The sequence below is a fragment of the Fusarium sambucinum genome, chromosome IV, assembly GCF_050947815.1.
Source record: "Fusarium sambucinum isolate potato_lamoka chromosome IV, whole genome shotgun sequence".
NCBI classification, from domain to species: domain Eukaryota; kingdom Fungi; phylum Ascomycota; class Sordariomycetes; order Hypocreales; family Nectriaceae; genus Fusarium; species Fusarium sambucinum.
Window position 1 is genome coordinate 5,954,976 of NC_139291.1, and position 17,649 is coordinate 5,972,624.

The 17,649-nt window shown below is 47.7% G+C and overlaps 10 protein-coding genes across 10 annotated transcripts; 6 read left to right on the plus strand and 4 right to left on the minus strand.

The window, feature by feature from the left end:
* Nucleotides 1-204: 204 nt before the first annotated feature.
* FSST1_001963 (pyroglutamyl-peptidase I) lies at nt 205-1,185 on the plus strand (the record flags this gene model as incomplete). The annotated part of the gene is made up of 3 exons (XM_083227907.1): nt 205-261; nt 438-875; nt 928-1,185. 3 exons carry the CDS (start codon nt 205-207, stop codon nt 1,183-1,185), a joined length of 753 nt encoding a protein of 250 aa, XP_083092145.1.
* A 389-nt stretch (nt 1,186-1,574) lies between these two features.
* On the plus strand, nt 1,575-1,799 carry FSST1_001964 (uncharacterized protein; the record flags this gene model as incomplete). The annotated part of the gene is made up of 2 exons (XM_083223846.1): nt 1,575-1,605; nt 1,660-1,799. The coding sequence occupies 2 exons, from the start codon at nt 1,575-1,577 to the stop codon at nt 1,797-1,799; spliced, it is 171 nt and encodes a 56-aa protein (XP_083092146.1).
* Nucleotides 1,800-2,272: 473 nt separating this feature from the next.
* FSST1_001965 (uncharacterized protein) lies at nt 2,273-4,577 on the minus strand (the record flags this gene model as incomplete). Its single annotated transcript, XM_083227908.1, has 4 exons — nt 2,273-2,548; nt 2,606-2,848; nt 2,902-4,401; nt 4,530-4,577. 4 exons carry the CDS (start codon nt 4,575-4,577, stop codon nt 2,273-2,275), a joined length of 2,067 nt encoding a protein of 688 aa, XP_083092147.1.
* A 308-nt stretch (nt 4,578-4,885) lies between these two features.
* FSST1_001966 (RNA methyltransferase) lies at nt 4,886-5,760 on the minus strand (the record flags this gene model as incomplete). The annotated part of the gene is made up of 3 exons (XM_083227909.1): nt 4,886-5,456; nt 5,505-5,603; nt 5,651-5,760. 3 exons carry the CDS (start codon nt 5,758-5,760, stop codon nt 4,886-4,888), a joined length of 780 nt encoding a protein of 259 aa, XP_083092148.1.
* Nucleotides 5,761-6,140: 380 nt separating this feature from the next.
* FSST1_001967 (GRASP55/65 PDZ-like domain-containing protein) lies at nt 6,141-7,261 on the plus strand (the record flags this gene model as incomplete). The annotated part of the gene is made up of 3 exons (XM_083227910.1): nt 6,141-6,308; nt 6,367-6,450; nt 6,503-7,261. 3 exons carry the CDS (start codon nt 6,141-6,143, stop codon nt 7,259-7,261), a joined length of 1,011 nt encoding a protein of 336 aa, XP_083092149.1.
* A 172-nt stretch (nt 7,262-7,433) lies between these two features.
* FSST1_001968 (dolichyl-diphosphooligosaccharide-protein glycotransferase) lies at nt 7,434-8,070 on the minus strand (the record flags this gene model as incomplete). Its single annotated transcript, XM_083227911.1, has 4 exons — nt 7,434-7,500; nt 7,551-7,614; nt 7,667-7,724; nt 7,777-8,070. The coding sequence occupies 4 exons, from the start codon at nt 8,068-8,070 to the stop codon at nt 7,434-7,436; spliced, it is 483 nt and encodes a 160-aa protein (XP_083092150.1).
* A 398-nt stretch (nt 8,071-8,468) lies between these two features.
* On the plus strand, nt 8,469-8,920 carry FSST1_001969 (transmembrane proteins 14C-domain-containing protein; the record flags this gene model as incomplete). The annotated part of the gene is made up of 3 exons (XM_083227912.1): nt 8,469-8,471; nt 8,528-8,669; nt 8,727-8,920. 3 exons carry the CDS (start codon nt 8,469-8,471, stop codon nt 8,918-8,920), a joined length of 339 nt encoding a protein of 112 aa, XP_083092151.1.
* A 996-nt stretch (nt 8,921-9,916) lies between these two features.
* FSST1_001970 (COX assembly mitochondrial protein) lies at nt 9,917-10,212 on the minus strand (the record flags this gene model as incomplete). Its single annotated transcript, XM_083227913.1, has 2 exons — nt 9,917-10,119; nt 10,179-10,212. 2 exons carry the CDS (start codon nt 10,210-10,212, stop codon nt 9,917-9,919), a joined length of 237 nt encoding a protein of 78 aa, XP_083092152.1.
* A 256-nt stretch (nt 10,213-10,468) lies between these two features.
* Nucleotides 10,469-11,120, plus strand: FSST1_001971 (tubulin-binding prefolding complex subunit GIM4; the record flags this gene model as incomplete). The annotated part of the gene is made up of 4 exons (XM_083227914.1): nt 10,469-10,514; nt 10,582-10,672; nt 10,824-11,016; nt 11,088-11,120. 4 exons carry the CDS (start codon nt 10,469-10,471, stop codon nt 11,118-11,120), a joined length of 363 nt encoding a protein of 120 aa, XP_083092153.1.
* A 4,757-nt stretch (nt 11,121-15,877) lies between these two features.
* FSST1_001972 (histone-fold-containing protein) lies at nt 15,878-16,978 on the plus strand (the record flags this gene model as incomplete). The annotated part of the gene is made up of 5 exons (XM_083227915.1): nt 15,878-16,043; nt 16,120-16,362; nt 16,454-16,581; nt 16,637-16,820; nt 16,875-16,978. 5 exons carry the CDS (start codon nt 15,878-15,880, stop codon nt 16,976-16,978), a joined length of 825 nt encoding a protein of 274 aa, XP_083092154.1.
* Nucleotides 16,979-17,649: the final 671 nt, after the last annotated feature.

Below are 17,649 nucleotides of genomic sequence, written 5' to 3' on the forward strand. Positions count from 1 at the left end.
ACTGAGGTCAGATTGAGTCTGATTTAGGATACTTTCGAAAAAGAACTGCGCCTTCTCACTCAGCTTATGACGGCCCATCACAGACGTGGCTATCATTATCCCCACTGAGAACTTTAAGACCGAGACAGTGTCTTCCTCCATCTTGAATCTCTACTTGGATCTATTTTCCTGTCAACAATTACTTGGGAATAGCCTCAGCACAAAATGGGTTCCCAAATCGCAGAGCCAGACGAAATTACCGTGCTTGTCACAGGCTTTGGTGTATGTTGCTATTCTTCCTGATATTGAACGTCATATGTTTATTAGCCGCCCCGCTCGACGTCACGCAACGTCGCATTGCGTTGTGAGGACTATGAACATATGAACAATTGGGGAGAGAGAGGAGGGGATACAGAGTTAGAGCATGCTAAGGACTGTGCTAATATTGGACATAATAGCCATTTAGGGAACAATATCCCATCAACCCTTCGTGGGAGATCGCCAACAGTTTGCCGTCACATCTGCCACCATTGCGAGCCAAAGATCCTAACTCGAGGCACGCGGCTGCTCTTCTACCAAACGTACGCATCTCGGTACATCCAGAGCCTATCCGAGTCAACTATCAAGTTGTGAGAGGCTTGGTGCCGTCGTTCTACGATACGCCTCGGCCATTCGACGTTGTTATCCACATTGGCATGGCGGGTCCGCGGCCCTTCTATTCTATCGAGAGGAGAGGTCACCGTGACGGGTACAAGCACCCAGACGTTGATGGCGAAATTATTGACTCGGACGAAGATTGTCAAAAGGATGACTGGTCATGGCGAGGACTACCAGAAGAGATAGAAACCGAGCTGCATCTCGACCAGATTCTTTCTCTATGGCAAGGGCACAGTTCAGTAAGTGAAGAACAACTCTGGACTTTTGGATTGTTACTAACGATACTCTAAGGAGTATGATGACCTCCGCATATCCGAGGATGCAGGGCACTACTTGTGCGACTTCATCTACTACTCGAGTTTGTCAGAGCTGTGGAAGCAGCAGCAGCCAAGAAAGACAGTGTTCCTGCATGTCCCGGCAGATGCTTCTCCCTCAAGTGTTGAGAAAGGGAGGGACTTGACATTGAACCTGATACGATCCATTGTCGAGAGCGAGATAATTGCCAAGAACAAACCTATGAAGAGCAAGGTTGAAGATGAAGAGCTATAGTTTGCGATTAATGTATGCTGCACATAGCAGATTCAATATCGAGCCATGTATGGTTGGGAGGTGCAATCTGACATGTTTTTGTTTAAAATCCGAGGTTAAATTCGTATTATTCTATACTAGGTAGCGTTGGTTGAGAGTACATATGACATCACATCAGAGACAAATGCCCTTCCAGAGACAATGCATTGTTGGTTCGTTGCATTCACATCATTCCTCAATTGTTCCTATATCGGCGACGAATCGGTGGCTCTGGCTTAGTTATCGCCCCGTTCCGGAGATGCTGTAAGTGGAAAGCGGAAGCTTCCAAATCCCCCTCCTCTCCACATAGAAACCTCTCTTCACTACAACGTCACGTACTTCAAACCAACAACTCAATCCCTCCTATCAAAATGTGTAAAAAGGCCACCTGCGGAACATGCAGTGAGTACAAGAATCCACACTATGCGTTACTATCAGTGCTGATAATCTCTCTAGACAAGACATCCTGGTGGGGTTGCGGCAGCCACATCCCGTCTGTCATGGACACTGTCCCTGATGCTAACCGCTGTGCGTGCGAGCCCAAGATTGAAGTCGGCGGTGTTTCGTACCCGCCCATGGCCGCATCTCCAAACTGACTTATCGAGAGGGCTGCCGCCCTGGTTCTCTGGACACGCGGTAAGAAAGCGGCTTGGTCGCCCACTGGCGTTATGATGACGGCGATGCTATGATGAGCTAGGATTATACATGAGGTATGGATTGGCGTGGCGTTGAGAGAGGGGTTTTGAGGAGAGGAGAGGAGTTGGGGGTTGGTTTTCTTAGGGCAGACTAAGGCATATGTATCACAAGTATTTTGAAAACAATCACAATGTGTTCATTAGTGATGCGATGTTGTATGTAGGCTGAAGTAATACATTTAGTTCATGCATGGTTGACAAGCCACAACTGCAAGATAATGTGCATGTGATACCAGCGTTGTGGCCATTGGCGTATCGCTGAGAACTTGTACATAGGTACGTTTGCAGAGCATGGCCAGCCATATAAACGTATATTTAATTTACGTTGGATGTATCCAATATTCTACTGCCTCTTGATATCACATGCTTTTGCTTTACCTTCTTCTCGCGCCGCCAGCAGCGGCGGCATCGCCTCTGTCTGCTAGAGACACAACTTCCTGGATACCTGCGGCCTCTTGCTCTTCTTCCAGAGCCACAATCTCTTCACGACAATCCCACCATTTCTCCTCGCTGAGCTCGAACGCCTTGGCCTTGATCTCCTTAATAGGCAGGGTTTCAGGTTGGATGTTCTTCCACCGCAGGCTCGTCATCAGAATCTCTTGCCACTCATTTGAAGTACGGACAAAGAATTCTCGTCGAGTCTCAAATGGCTGTTTGATGTATTAGTAAGGCACTTTTAGATACTTGATGAAATGCAATGGTCTTACTCTAGGATGGGGAAGACCATCATCGACAGATGTAGCTGAGGTCTCGGTATCATCCTCTTCTGAGGGCGTAGATGGCTCCGAGGAAACCTCTGAAGCAACCTCCGAAGCCTCTTCTTGCTTCTTCTTACGCTTGCTGGGAGTGCGTAGCTGTTGAGATGCTTCCTCATCTGCTTCCTCCTCTTCCTCTTCGTCGTACTCTTCTTCATCGTCCTCTTCATCATCATCATCCTCGTCATCCGACTCCTGCAACGATAGTTAGCCACCTTGACCTCAAAGAATGGTTTTGAATAACTCACAATCCAATCCTCGACAGGACGACTGAATATTTCTTTACAGCCATCAAGCTTTCCAAGATCTATAGCGTATAAATCATCAAATGTGAACTCTCGATCCCCCTTCTCGAAAGTGCCACCGTAAATGTATAGAACATCGTCTTGAATTGCCAGTTGGGCGTTGAATCTCACATGAGGAGGTTCCATAGTCACAGGCATCTCCCTTGCTGGCTTCTCGTCATCCTGTTCCTCTTCCTTCTTGGTGAGCTCAATATCATCAGCATCATCAAGAGAAGCACCGGTTTCCAGAGCAGCAAGTTGCCTCAACAGCTCATCCTCGTTAGCTTGGGCACGACCGCGGCGACCGCCTCGGGGCTCCGCAGCAGCCTTCTTTTGTTGGCGAGCCTTTCGTAGGCCAAGGGGCATGAATCTGTTTCGCTCAATGTTCCAAGCAAACAGCTGGTTAAAGAACTCGCTGTCCATACCTTCCTCGCTGGCTTCAACATCGTGTACACCTCCAAAGAGAATACCGCGGCCCTTGTGCCATGCCATGGTTGCGCCAGCACGTGTAGGATTGGGAGCATTGGCAGGCTTCTTTCGCTTTTCCCAGCGTACAGCAGGGGGCGTATTAGGGCTGGCATCGGTAGCAGGCTGAGTAATTCTTAGGAAGAAACAGTCTTCGTGCACCTTGGGAATCAGAACGTTTCGTTGAGCTTGGCTGGAGCCCTTGTTGCCCTTCTGCTTGACGTTGACGGTCGACTTGACACGCGAATAACCTCCATATAGAACTGCGCCCTGCTCATGCAGAAGAAGGGTGAAAGAAGATCTGGGATCTGGCTTAAGCTGCGCTGGAGGCAGTTGAGGAGAGTGCCACACAAAGTTGACAGTATCAAAGATCCACAGATCTGACAAATACTTTGTCTGGTTCGAGGTATCCTGGAAGCCTCCAAACAGAATGATATACTGTTTCCAGTAAGTCATTCGATGGCCACTTCGCGCAGAAGGACTCTTGTCCTTGCCCTTGAACTCAATCTTGGTCCATTCTCTCGTTGCAGGCTCCAGCCTCCAAAAGTCTGAGTAATGATGGAATGTACCTTGCTTAGGCGAAGAAAACTCGCCACCAAAAAGGTACACATGATTCGGATTACCAGCTCTGGTCCAGGCATGACCAGACCGAGGAAGGGGAGCATTGGGTGAAGTAACACAACGCCACTCATCGCGGTTGATGTTGTAGATGCTTAAGTCGTTATAGAACTGGGCAAGAGAGCCGTTAAAGTATTCTCCACCGAACAATAGCAGAGTTTTGCTATCATGAGGCGAAGCCATTAGTGTAGATGCAGCTCTTGCCCTAGGTGGTGCTTCAATTACAGTCTCTGTGATCTTGAGAAACTGCTCCTGTTGCCGTCGATACTCCTCAAGCACCTCATCAAGATCTACATCCTCAGCATCGCTTCCTTCGATCTTGGCCGCCTTATTTTTGGCCTTCTTTTCTCCCTTGTTGGCCTGCTTAGCTGCCTTTTCAGCCTGATTATAGTCATCAGTCAAAAGTTCATCATGTCATAGGTTATGGAGGGGCAGTTATGGAGGGGTAATTAAATAGAGGGGCAACAGGTAAGGCAGTAGATAGTTGCACAAGGTATGGATGACGGCACCTTTTTGGCCTTTTTGGTATCGGCGTTCTTCTTCTTGTCTTTGACCATTTTGTGAAATATACGGCACTGTAGAGGAAATGTGTCAGAGGTTGGGCTCTGAGGCGAAAATCCTGCGCCTATGTGGATGGGGTTTATTACAAGTTTTGACCAAGTCAAAACCAACCATTCGGGGTACAGTGTCAATTATGAAAATACACGGCGACGTTTCCTCAAGGACGATATACCCACGACCATTCATTATGTCTTCTTAGACTTTGTATTTACTTATAACACATGTGATTCTACTTTCTCTTTCTTCATTTGTATGAAATTGGCATCGATACATGTTCTAAACAACAATCCGTTCAATGGGTATCTTACTCGCTTTTCTTGGAGTATTTGCTTGGTAGGTAAGCTACTAAGGCCTTGCTAGCTCCCTCCATACAGTACTGTACAACCTCAACTTTCCTATCTGGAGGTGCCAGTTTTGCAATTTGTCGAATATCGCTCGTCCTGGGCAGGAAAAGGGCATGGTCCAATCTATTGTACGCGTTATGCAAGTCGTCAAGATTGTACGGTTGCATGTTGTACAAATTGAACACCTCGTCAGTGCGGTATCCAGGGCCTCCCCATGGTGGACTCGCAAACAAGACTGTCTCGTCGAGATTTACTCTCAGGTCAGGGTGCAGCTCTTCTGGACGGTTGAATAATTTGTCGAGGTATTCGAAACTATCCCCAAGGATCCATGTGACTAAGCCGGGCTCAACACCGTACACTTTGGAATTGTTTTGAGCACATGCGAGTGTAGAGGGATCGCGCTCGATAGAGATAACGCGACTCCAGCGCTGCGAAAGGGTAAAGGCAATAGTGTTGCCGCCTGCGCCACCAAAGACATCAATGAGAATGTGCTTCTTCTCATCAGTACCGTACATATCGTTGGCGACTTGACTAGAAAAACATGAGTTTGGGGAAAGCGAATGGAGTATGAGAACTCACTTTGCTACTGGCTCGGGTGTTACACCAAACCAAGCATCGTCTGTCATGTAGACTCCATAATCGTAAAGAGAGAAGATGGAATAGCGCTGTGAAAAATACCTGAGTATGTTAGTCACCAACAACCCTGAAAGAAAGGGGTTACTCACTTTTGAATATCCCACGGTACCTCATGCTTTCCTTCATAATGGTGGCACTTATCGGTGAGAGGCAGCTCTTCAGCAGGCTTCATCGAATATTCAGAGTTTTCTGGCGCCATTTTTCCTGTTGGAATACCTGTTTTTCACCTTTGAATCGAGACGAGAGAATGATTCATGTTAAATAAAACTCATCTCAGGTTCAGTCTGAAAACGATGTTTTGTCGCGACTAAGTTCCAAAGTGAACTTGGACGTTGAATTTGAGCGCGAGGCTGTCTTGAAGCTCCCCACAGTGTGCTCCACATTTAGACAAGAGGGCTTGGCACGCTGCAAGGCTACCAGCGATACCTGAGCAATGGTGACAGCTTGCTCAATGGCCCTCCCTGGAGCGAGCTTCCATTTCTATCTCCATCTGACCCAAAACCCAACAACCCCCTACCTTTTCGATCTCAAAGTTTTACAACACTTTCTGTATAGACTGATCCATACGCTAGAAGAGCTATGTTTAATGCGCTGAATCGTTTCATATCGCGCCTGGACGGAGACGTCCAGCAGCAGCGGCAACAAGACCGAGGCTCCTTCGGCTTCCAGGTGTTGCGCAACACTAACTTGGAACTGGCCATTGAACCCTGGTTCGATTTCATTGTTGGAATTAACGGGAGACCCATTGTACGGACTCATGCACTAAATTCCCTCCAGACGCATTCATCACTAACAACTGTTGCAGGAGGACCCTGAACCAGCTCTCTTCAGCCAAGAAGTGAGGAACTGTGCGGGCAGCACAGTTACCCTGGGATTATGGAGCGCAAAGGTATATATCTGCCTCTCTCAAGTCCATGCGCCAGTAACTGACACATTTTTAGGGCCAGAGAACTAGGGAGATCCATGCTCCCGTTGCGCCAGACACTGCATCCCTCGGACTGTCTTTGCAGTACGCCCCTCTTGCTCTTGCTGCCAATATCTGGCATGTCCTGGACGTCCCGGCCAACTCACCCGCCGACGTCGCCGGTCTGCTGCCGTACAGCGATTATATCCTTGGCAGCCCTGAAGGTGCACTGTATGGAGAAGGCGGCCTGGGCGAGCTCGTCGAGGACTTTATCGGACGGCCGATGCGCATCTGGGTTTACAACAACGAATACAACGTTACACGCGAAGTCACGATACAGCCTAGCCGAGACTGGGGCGGTCAGGGTGCGTTGGGATGCGTTCTTGGATATGGTGCTCTTCACAGGATACCACCTCCCCTAAGTGAGCCTGTTGATGCCCCTGGCGAGACTATGTTCGATGGAGCTATCAACGAAAAGAGCGAGGATGTATTCGTGCCCGCTGCTGCAGGCTCAGAACTTCCACCACCCCCCACAGGAGACTTCCTAGTGCCTGCCCAGATGATAGGCAACGCTCCTCCAAGTGCCCCGTCAAAAGGAGGCAAGAAGAAAGAGCGCCATGGTCATGGTCCCAACCCATTGATGGATGATTATTTCAAGGAGGAGGAAGAGAAGAGTCGGGCCGTGGACAATGCGCCGTCAGCCAGAAATTCACCGGCACCCCCTCCACCAAAAGCAGGCCCTGCTAGAGACTCGCCCAAGCCAGAGGCTCAGGCTAATAGCGCAGAAGCGCAATGAGTAGACGGCAAGATAGGACGTGTAAATGATTCCCCCTTTTAATAATTGTTCTGTTCTATTCCTCCATCTATGGGTAAAGCTTTTAAAAGAACATCGTGGGCGGTCGTTTTGATCGCACACTACCTAGCAGGCCCTCCAATTCCAATCGCACCGAATCGCCTTCAACACGACCCTAGTTAATGAAGTTGATAGCAAAGATATGCACCATGATGCTGACAGTGACAAACTCGGCGAACGACCTGTTACGCTGTTATTTACCATTTCGTTTCTGTCAAAGATAAAGACAAACCTCTCAGGCGAAATGTCTACACAATCAGTAGGAACCGCCTCGTTTGTTTGGAGTCGCAAGCCAACTGGGAACAAATCAATATCCGTAGTCTCGAGCTATTCGCCATGGAAACTTACCTGTGAGAACGAACTGTGCCACTGTCACACCGAAACCGGACAGGAAAGCGTTGAAAGGCTGGAGGAGGATCAGTATTCGCAAACTTGAACAGGAGCTCTTTGATACGTACGAAAGTGCCGGCGATGGCACAGTTGACGAACTGAATTGCACCCACAACGACTAGGTACACTAGAAAGATGTCAAGTAGCATGATGCGTTGGGGAGTTTCATTGATGTAGTGATTGTAGATAGTCTGGGGAATCTGGTCCCACTGTACATCGGCTCTGGCATCACTCTTCTTAGAAAGAACAGGCTTGGTCTGCTCAGGTGCAAGAGGGATGGGCGCAGTAGTGCTAGTACTGGCCTGGGAGGTGGCAGCAGTCGCGGAGGAGGTGGTGTCGCGAGCGTTCTTTTTCGGTGCCATGATTGTGAAGGCTGTGGATTCTGGCTCTGTTCGGTATGTAGATATTGATTGTCAATATCGCAGGGGGTTGATGACCTATGCTTGATTCGAGATGTTCGTGTTGGTGATTTTGGTTTGTTTAATGGGCAGCAGCCCGAGATGGAGAGCTCCCTCTGGACACGAAAGCTCCAAAATGTCGAGACACGTGATTGGTTGAACGAGAGCTAGAATCCTGGGGCAGGGCCCACTCTGAGCCTCTAATCCAGAAGGTAGGTACGTACCTCCCCTACATGTCGTCAATGGCCGAGAGCTCCGCAGCTTCTATAATAAAAGGCCAGGCTTGCTACTTCATCATCAAGGTTTCAGGAACAATTGAAATACCAAACCTACATATAACCGACATATTATCATTCCACAGAATGGTATGTACTAGGCCCACCAAATATGCACACAATAGCTTGCTGATCTATTGTCAAAGGCACCCGTCACCGTCAATTATCATGACCTTGAGGTTCCTGCCTACATTATGGGCGCTGTGGTAGCAGGCGGAGGTATCATGGGATACGCCAAGTCACGATCTGTTCCTTCCATCGTAGCTGGCTGTACTGTTGGACTTCTGTGTAAGTTTTGAGTTCGCCACCTAGCTGCCCTGAAGGAAGGCTTTAACATACTTGTAGATGCTCTAGGTGGTTACCGTATCCAGAACGAGGAATCTTATGGAGTTGAGCTTGCCTTGCTCGCGTCGGTCGTTCTTGGAGGCTCGGCGTTCCCTCGAGCTCTTCGCTCGATGAAGCCTGTCCCTATTCTTCTTAGTGTCATCTCGGCATTCGGTCTCTTTACCTTTGGCACCGCTCTTCGAAGAAAGGTTTGAGTTAAACAAGGAAGAATGTTATTGAGGTGATCGACACATAAATCATTTTGTACTTTGTAGGTAGCGATGAATAATGGAGTTGTTAGCCCTAGAACATTCCATTATGCAACATCTGACATACAACTCTGACCAGGCTCTATACTGAAGAGGTTGAAGGTGCCAAAACTCTGATGATGTTCAGACCGAATCCATCCTCGTTGTTAACAACCTTAGAACGTATGCGAACTCCGATATATCGCTGCTTTCACAATGATTGATAATTTTACTGTAGATTCAAAGACTGGAGAATTGTAGGTTATATAAACACCTCCTTGCAAGTCGTTGGTGACCATAGACCAGCCATATGGAAATGATGCTATGGCGATCCATTCCCAACCACAAGACATTGCGTCTTGACAAAAAGTATCACAAAGACTTTCATCAACGTTAAACCAATTGCCATGCGAAGTGCCAATATAAAAGACAAGCCTGCTGTAGAGTTATTGTTGGTTAAGCTATGTCATACCCCTGATGTTATTGTCTCGAGTGACGCCCTGACCGAAAGCAATCGAAGAACCATGGTGTTTGGTCTGCCATTATATATCCGTCGGACCTGAATGACGAAACAACAAAAGGCAACATGTAGAGGACACTTTTGCCCGTCCTATTGTCATTGATCATGTATCCTCAAGTTACTGTGGTTAGTCTAATTCGAGAGCAAGCTTTTCCGCAATAGGAAACCGACCGGTCTTCGAAATGACCTTGGAAGCATTATAAGCAATGACGGGGGCCATATGGTGGCTGAACGGATCATATCATGATAATTAATACTTGTATATCGTTGATTATAGGTACAGTTCGATTATGGATTCGATACGCCCGCCTTATGAATCGATCATCCGGAACGCCAACCCATGTGTTTTCATAGCACGTATTGAAGAGAATCGGCCGTTGACCTAGTATCGTCGAGTTCGGGATCGTCGGCTTCGTGTCGTGAGGTTTTGTTGTGTCTCTCATTTACAGTCCCAACTCGCGCTGCTGCTCCTTGATCTTGTCACGCTTTGCGCGAGCGGCATTACGGTTCTCGGCCTGCATCTTGGATCTCTCAATCTTTAGACAGTCGTTGACCCTTTCCTTGGCAGTATTGCAACTTCCAACAGCCTTGTGCATGAAGCCCTGGGCATGGCACTGCTCGAGGGCGGCAATGACCTCTTCGCACGCTGCAATTGACAGTTAGCACAATGCAGAGAGAATTGTAAACTATAAAGTTTCGCTTTACCTAGGGCGTTCTTTGTATGGAGATGAGGATGCATGTTTATTTCGAGATAACTTATTGTCAGAGTTACTATGTAAAAGGACCCTGAAAGAAATCCGAGGATCGCCACAGGTCAACGGGAAGATTGAAGATTGGGGCGGGTGTGCACGGACCAGGCAGGAGATTCCAGCACGCCTGGGCAAGCTTTTGGAGGGGCATTCACTCACTTCATTTGATAGTGAACAACTTTTTGCTATCTTCATCTAAAACAAAAAGAAGCAGCAGGAGAGTTAAACCACACAACTCTTCTCAATATGTCTACAGCAGCTGCAGGTCAAGTGCCTGCTAAGAAGCAGCAAGGTTGGTCTCTACCCCGCCCCCTCACAATCTCTCGGTAACTTGGTACTCACTCTGTTCAAACTCTCAGATCTTCAAGTCACCTATTCCAACTACAAGAACACTCTCCAGCAAATAGCCCAGAGAATTGGTGATATTGAGCAAGAAGCTGAGGAGCACAAGTAGGCACCCCGATCTCAGTCACTGTCATCGATTTCACCTTTCTGTCAGGAGAAAGCATGACGTCGGTGTGGTCAAACCCACCTCTTGTCATGTCGCTTTACAGAATCTCACCTTGTTTTCGTTATATTTAACTAACTCAATCTTGAACAGGCTCGTCCTAGAGACCCTAGAACCCCTTTCCGAGGATAGAAAGTGTTTCCGTCTCATCAATGGAGTACTCGTCGAGAGGACGGTCAAGGACGTAGTCCCAGCCCTCAAGACTAACCAAGAAGGACTCCGTAAGGTGTTGGAAGATTTAGTGAAGCAGTACAAGACGAAGCAGGATGATCTTGAGAAGTGGAAGGTAAGCTGGTCTTTACTAAAAGATGGTTTCGTGCTTTGCAAAGAGGAGAGATGCTAACAAGTAACGCACAGAAAAAGCACAATGTGCAGGTTGTACAGCAATAATGAGATTACGAGGTCAGAATTGAACAAAAGGTCTCCTGCTTTACAATATCACTTGGGCCTTGTTTAAACCATTGAAAACATCATGATTTCTGCAACGTGGACGTTGAGAATATTGAATACATCACATTTGACAGGTGTTTTTACACGAGAAAACTGACAACTTTTTTCTTTTCAGTATCCCTCGGTCCAATGTCCTTAATACTTGATTCCGCCTTAATATAGACGGGCCTGTTGATTGCCCACTCGCTGTCAGACGCCTCCAAATTCAGGCTGAACAGGCAACACGAAGAGTAAAGTGAAAAGATGGTGTAGGTGCGTTGTACATTTTGCTGCGCGCTGCGGGGGGGGTTGGCGGCAAGGGCGTCTCCGTACCCAACCGCATTGAGGCCCGGGGACCTCAAACATGTTGACGTGCAGAGCACAAGAGACACAACGTAGTGCAGCGAAATGCAATGCGAGACCAGAAGGGTGGACATGTATTTGTCTGGACAAAAACCTTCCGATTGACGAGGCTTACCCACCGGCTGCATCAACTGTACATGTATGTCATTTTCGAAGAAGGGGCAGTGTTGAGGAGACTACAAGGTGCATTCGGACAACGAGGTTTCTCAAAACCTGTAGCGCATCAGATGTCTTGACGTATTTGATACTCTGGCGTCATGGAGTTTGGATTGCTAGACAAACTGCATGACAAGCGAGCAAAGGATCTTTCATATGGCATGATGTACAACTGGCGTCTTGTCTTATGTATACAACGCTAGCTAAGATTACCTGTATAGTCCAAGTGATCTTCACCGAGATTTGAAAGAGTCTGATCGATATGGAGTAGCCTGCAAGTCATCAGTTGCTGCCTTTATTTCCATGTTTCTTGTTCATGTTTATCTCCGTCCAACAGCGTTAAGTCTTATGCACTGAGCTTTAGCAGCAGATCGGCTGTTCACAAGCGAAAGCACGATGGAAGCATCTGACTGGCTGCTGTTATGTTCACGTCCCCTCTTCAAACGTAGGCCTTGCGGCACGGTGATGGGTTAATGATCTATGATGTGCACCTTGTCTCCTCAAAAATAGGCCTCGAAGTCACTCCTGATGTGTTGAAGCCCAATCAAGTTTGATACTCGGGTCGGCCGAGTATGGCAGCACTCACACCTATGTCAAAACAACTTGGTAATGGAAGTCGACGAGTTCATATGTGCAACGTAAAAGTATAAGATCGTCAGGTACTGCTATTGAATTGCATCAGTAGATGATATGTCGTTTTCGCATCCGTGCTGTGAAGGAAGCTGCTGCATACATTATCATCCGTGCTGATTTGACCGCCAAAAGACATGTAAGCCTCAGTAACTCTATCCGTCTGCATCGGCGATTCCCCCCAAAAGATCCATGTGGTATGACATGGAAGTTCTAATCTCTAGAGTTGTTTGTGGCTTGGCTGAACTGACAAGTGCACTTTCGGGGTATTGGATGGATGCGTTGGGTTTCAACTATGAAAGTGCCAAACTCAACATGGATGTCATGTTACCTACACTGGAAATGCGTTCATGGCAACTGCAATAAGCCTCGGCTGAAAAGAACAGTTCGAAAGCATATAAACAAACACAAGCTCTTTGATTGGTAAATTTGAGCTAACTAAGATGATACTGGTCCCGGCTTGTCGGGTCTTTGCAGATTAGTAGTTAACATCCCAGAACAAGGGTGGATTATGACATTAAAGAGGCTGAGTAGCTGGCTTAGGATTTACTCGTTAGGCTCAGGGCTCCGGTTCTGGCTTGGTTTGAGATATAACTCTGTAATTCCAAGGAGCTTACAGGCTGCGAGGCGCAAATGAGGCCCAGAATAGAAGAACAGGCTACACACTGATGACCCCAGCCCAGCCCCAACAGCCTGGGTTAGTGACAAAAGTGTGTGAGACTAAACTGTTTTTTCACAGGTGGCTTGATGAATAATGCTTCCCATTGCCAAATAAAAAAACGAGGTCGTCCACCCTTTTGTTACCGCCCAGATGGGATTGATCGTGACCGGTCAACATTTGATACGTCAGTGAGTGCCTGGATACGAACGCCATTTTGAGGAGACATCAAAGATGGGGTCATTTTTGCAGATTGTCAGTAGAGTATATCCTGATCAAACAAAATGCAGAAGAAGGCCTCGTTAACGGGCTTCTACCAACTCTATAGCAGTCGTCGTATTGGGTGTATTACCTGATACACGTTTTTCTCGGCCAGTACAAGCCATCGCAGTGCAGGATGGTACAGTATCACTAGAAACACGGGCTTCTTTTTCGTACGATTGTCCTCTTCCGGACGGACGCAACTGCAAGGTCAAAGGGAATTTGCGACACACCGCCTGAACCTGGGGCCATGTTCGTGTGTAATGTACCCTTGAATTGGGGAGTGTTTGCAGCAAAAGCCCAGCTGGTGCTTTTAGCGGCTGAAGGAATCAAGGAAACGAGCATGTTGATGGTCCATCGTGCGAATATTCCTTGCTCGGATCAGACGGGATGGATCTGGCGGTGTCGAGCTTTGCAGAGACACCCAAAAGTGCAGTGAATAAATGCGATGATATTCATGATATTTTGATTATCATCACATTATCAGATTTATTGTTGCTGTGTGAAAGTAATTGGTGGTGGTTGTCTTGATCGAGGCCCGTGCTATGAATGACATCCATTCATTATCCGTCACTAAAAGTCTGAGCTTAATGAGGCTAGCTTAGTAGAAGCGGCCCGCATGTTATCGATAACATGGAACAATTGGACCCAAGTTCTTACTGGGGACCTCAGGCTATCAGAAAAATTGACCGTTAAAATTATAAAAGACGAAATTAGTAGGCCAGTTTATGCCGCTTAGACTATAGTTCTTAGGCTATTTATTTTTACATCCTAAAGTTTAGAGGCCAGCTTTTCTAGTACCCTTCAGCCTACTATAGCAACCACCTTAGCAGCTTAGGCTTTCAGCCTTGGCAGATAGGACCTACCTGCCCGCTAACGCGAGCTGTGAAAACGAAACATGCACTTACCTGTTGGATCCCAATCTCTGGCACTTGTCTTCCAGACTTTCATCTTACTTTAACCTTTCCAGTATCGGCCCTTGCTCCAGATCGCGTCTCATCTTGACCGCACATTGCGCCTCTACACACACTAATCGTGTTATTTGCTTTATTGTGCCAACTACACTTATTGAACAATTGTAAGTAACACTTTTCCCAGCCAACGAGCCCCACGCCCCATATTATGCACCTCAACTGCGACCACAAGCGAACAGCTCAGACACCCTTTCATTGCTCCTCACACTCACACTCAACCATTCAATCAATCAATCAATCAATCGCAACCGAGGGTATCTTAACTCACACCTCTCTCTCTAGCCTCGCTCCATCGTCCTGTCAGTAGGTGCAGTAGCTTTCAATTTCCCCTGTCTGTGTGCGAACCCCATCGATTGCGCGCTCCATCAACTATCAATCAATCAATCAATCAATCAATCAATCAATCAGCCATCTACCCGTTGAATCAGGCATACACACGCCCCTGTTCAATCCTCTCTCTACCTATCCCTCTCCGTCTGTTCCTGACGCGATTTGGAACGTTAAACCCTGCGGCTCATAGGAATCTGGAGATTCACTCGAGCTGCAACTGGGTTTGGCATTGGCGAACGAGACGCTTTGCCATTTGAACTCCTCGTGTAACCCAGTCCTTCTTCAAGCTCCGTACCCGGTAAACCTTTCGCACTCCCTTCCGTCCTATGACAATCGCGACCCGAATCTGCACCGCTCCGTCCCCGTTGATTCGATCCTGAGACGCTCGCTTTAGCACCGGTGACGTCCTATCTCCCTGCGTCAAGTCCTGCGCGTAATTTGTCTTCCTGCGCGTATCCTTTGCGTTTCCAACGCGTGTGTTACAGCTTTGTTCTTGCTCTTGCTCTTGCACGCGTCGGCTCTTGCCCTCGATTTGTACGCATCAGCCGTTACTGGCCGGCCTGTTTGGCTTGTTACAGACAGTTCTGTTTCAACATTTTTTCCTACTACACAACCCAACATTGCGCAACTTGTCTGCATGCTTTGACATAGATACATACACTTCACTTTCTCTACCGGGAACACACACTTATGTACGTATCTACAATCATGGCATTTTCTGTCCTGCCCTGTCCTGCCCACCTACCTACTTGGGCCCTTCTTTGGATCTTGAAGTCTTGGTCCCCGCCTTCATTCTGCTTGGCCCTTCATCGAAAGGGCCCACCCCCTCTGTCCATTGCCTTTCACCTCACCTTGCCTACCTGTGGGTAGCAGAAACGTCGGCCCCCTAAAGTCTTGGGGTACAAAAATAAGTAGTCTAGGAGCATAGGCTAAGTGGCATAAACTCACCTGCTAATTTGGTCTCTTATGTTTTCAGCGGCCAACTTTTCTGATACCCTGAGACTTACCTTGTCGTCAAAGTCCACATTTACCAGTCCCTTTACACGCACACACCCCCATCATCTCCATGTGAACAGCGTCATAGCCCAAGATCCCGGGCCAGGGACCACCTGCATGAGCGACAAAGAACCTTACCGTCACTGCAATCGGGACTTTTCGACTAACTTTTGCGCAGCACTGCACTGCAGAGCAGGAACAAAGACCCCTCTACCTCTCTTACACACCCTAACGCTTGCAAGCCTTACCGTCTGCGACGTGGCCAGGGACACATCATCGCGAGGCCTAGCTGTGCGAGCCCGAAATCCCCTTTGACAAAGGACGCTAGCAGCCGCTGCAGGTAGCCAAATATGTCGGATTCCCCCCAATCCCCTCCCAAGGAGGTTGACCAAGGTGCACCGTCACCCGACGACGAAGCACAAATGAATGAGCAACAAGACCCACAGTCCGTAAACACCGCGGGTTACGAGTTTGAAGGTGTAAAGGAACAAGACCGCTGGCTCCCTATAGCCAATGGTAAGTCATCTATCACTTGAGGCATCCCGATATGATTTGTTCGTTTCTTTTTTGCGCGAGCTGTTCAACGCCTCAGCCCGATCAGCCGTGCATATCTGGATCCCTCTCATGTCTTGCGATTCGTCCTCCAAATCCCCTAAAGCGTCTCGCGCCTCAAAGGCCGACAGAGCTGATGAGCTTGATGCTAACATTCGAAACTTTGCTCCAGTTGCTCGAATTATGAAGAATGCCCTTCCTGAAAATGCCAAAATCGCAAAAGAGGCCAAGGAATGCATGCAAGAATGTGTCAGCGAGTTCATCTCCTTCATCACAAGTGAAGGTGAGTTACAGGCCCTTTATCTTACCGAGACTTACAGCTTCGGCAAATCCGAATCATGTCTGTCTCTCGTGCAGCATGCTAACTCGCACAGCATCGGAAAAGTGCCAACAGGAAAAGCGCAAGACCGTAAACGGTGAAGACATTCTTTTTGCCATGACATCCCTCGGCTTTGAGAACTATGCTGAAGCCCTCAAGGTTTACTTGAGCAAGTACCGAGAGGTAAGCCAAATGGCTCATAACTGCTTTAGTCGCGCATACTGACTCATGAAAACAGCAACAGAACCAATCCAACCGAGAAAGGGTAAACATGGATAACGGACAATGGGGTTCCGGTACTATGATGGGTGATGCCAAGGCCGAATCTGGCGCTGGCGAGTTTGGACATGAAGGCAATAGCGTTGAAGGTGCTGACCCCAACTACATGTATCAGCCCGGCCACAACGGCAATGCCGCCGAAGGTTATTAGGGGGATCGAATGGACTTGATGGCCGCATCTTTGAATGATGGATCAGACGAGACAGGCGAAGCCCAAGCTCATACGATAAACCCACCCAATACAACCAGTGCCGACCAGGATGAAGTCGACACACCAGTCATCGATCCCGCTCTCACCTAAGCGTATCCGATGCCATAGAAGCCGACCATCTTTGTCTGAAGCTAGACAATCGTATGGGCTACGTCGATATTTGTATGATGGGATTGATAATGGAAAGAACAACCCTGGAACGTTGGGAGGGGATGAGAAATGAAAACGAACATACATTCTACAAAGAGGAACAGAACAGCAGCCTCCTAAACGTTAGGGTGCAATAATAAACAGCCTAATATGATCTTAATGGCATAAACTGGCCTACTTATCTCGTCTTTTGAGCCTCCAGCGGCCATTTTTTCTGATACCCTGAAGATAGCATAGAAAGAACTTGGTTAATATTCAAAGGCAGAGGTTCTAATAGCCTTTGAATAGTGTCCTTGGGTAGGCAGCCAGTGGGTACTAGAAAAATTGGCCTCCTAAACTTTGAGAGATAAAAATAAATAACCTAAGAAGTCTGATCTAAGTAGCATAAGCCGACCTACTAGTTTTATCCTTTATATTTCTCGCGGCAGGTTTTTCTCATACCCGTTTGTTTATACATGAAAGCTGTAGTTGCATTTAATGTGACGCAATGTACAATAACAATATTCGATATGGAGAAGCTAGTCCCGATCGGGAAGAGAGAGGCACGTGCTGCCTGAAAATCGCCAAAATTGGGACCCCTCAGAAAATGAAGAAAAAAGTTATCCAGCGCT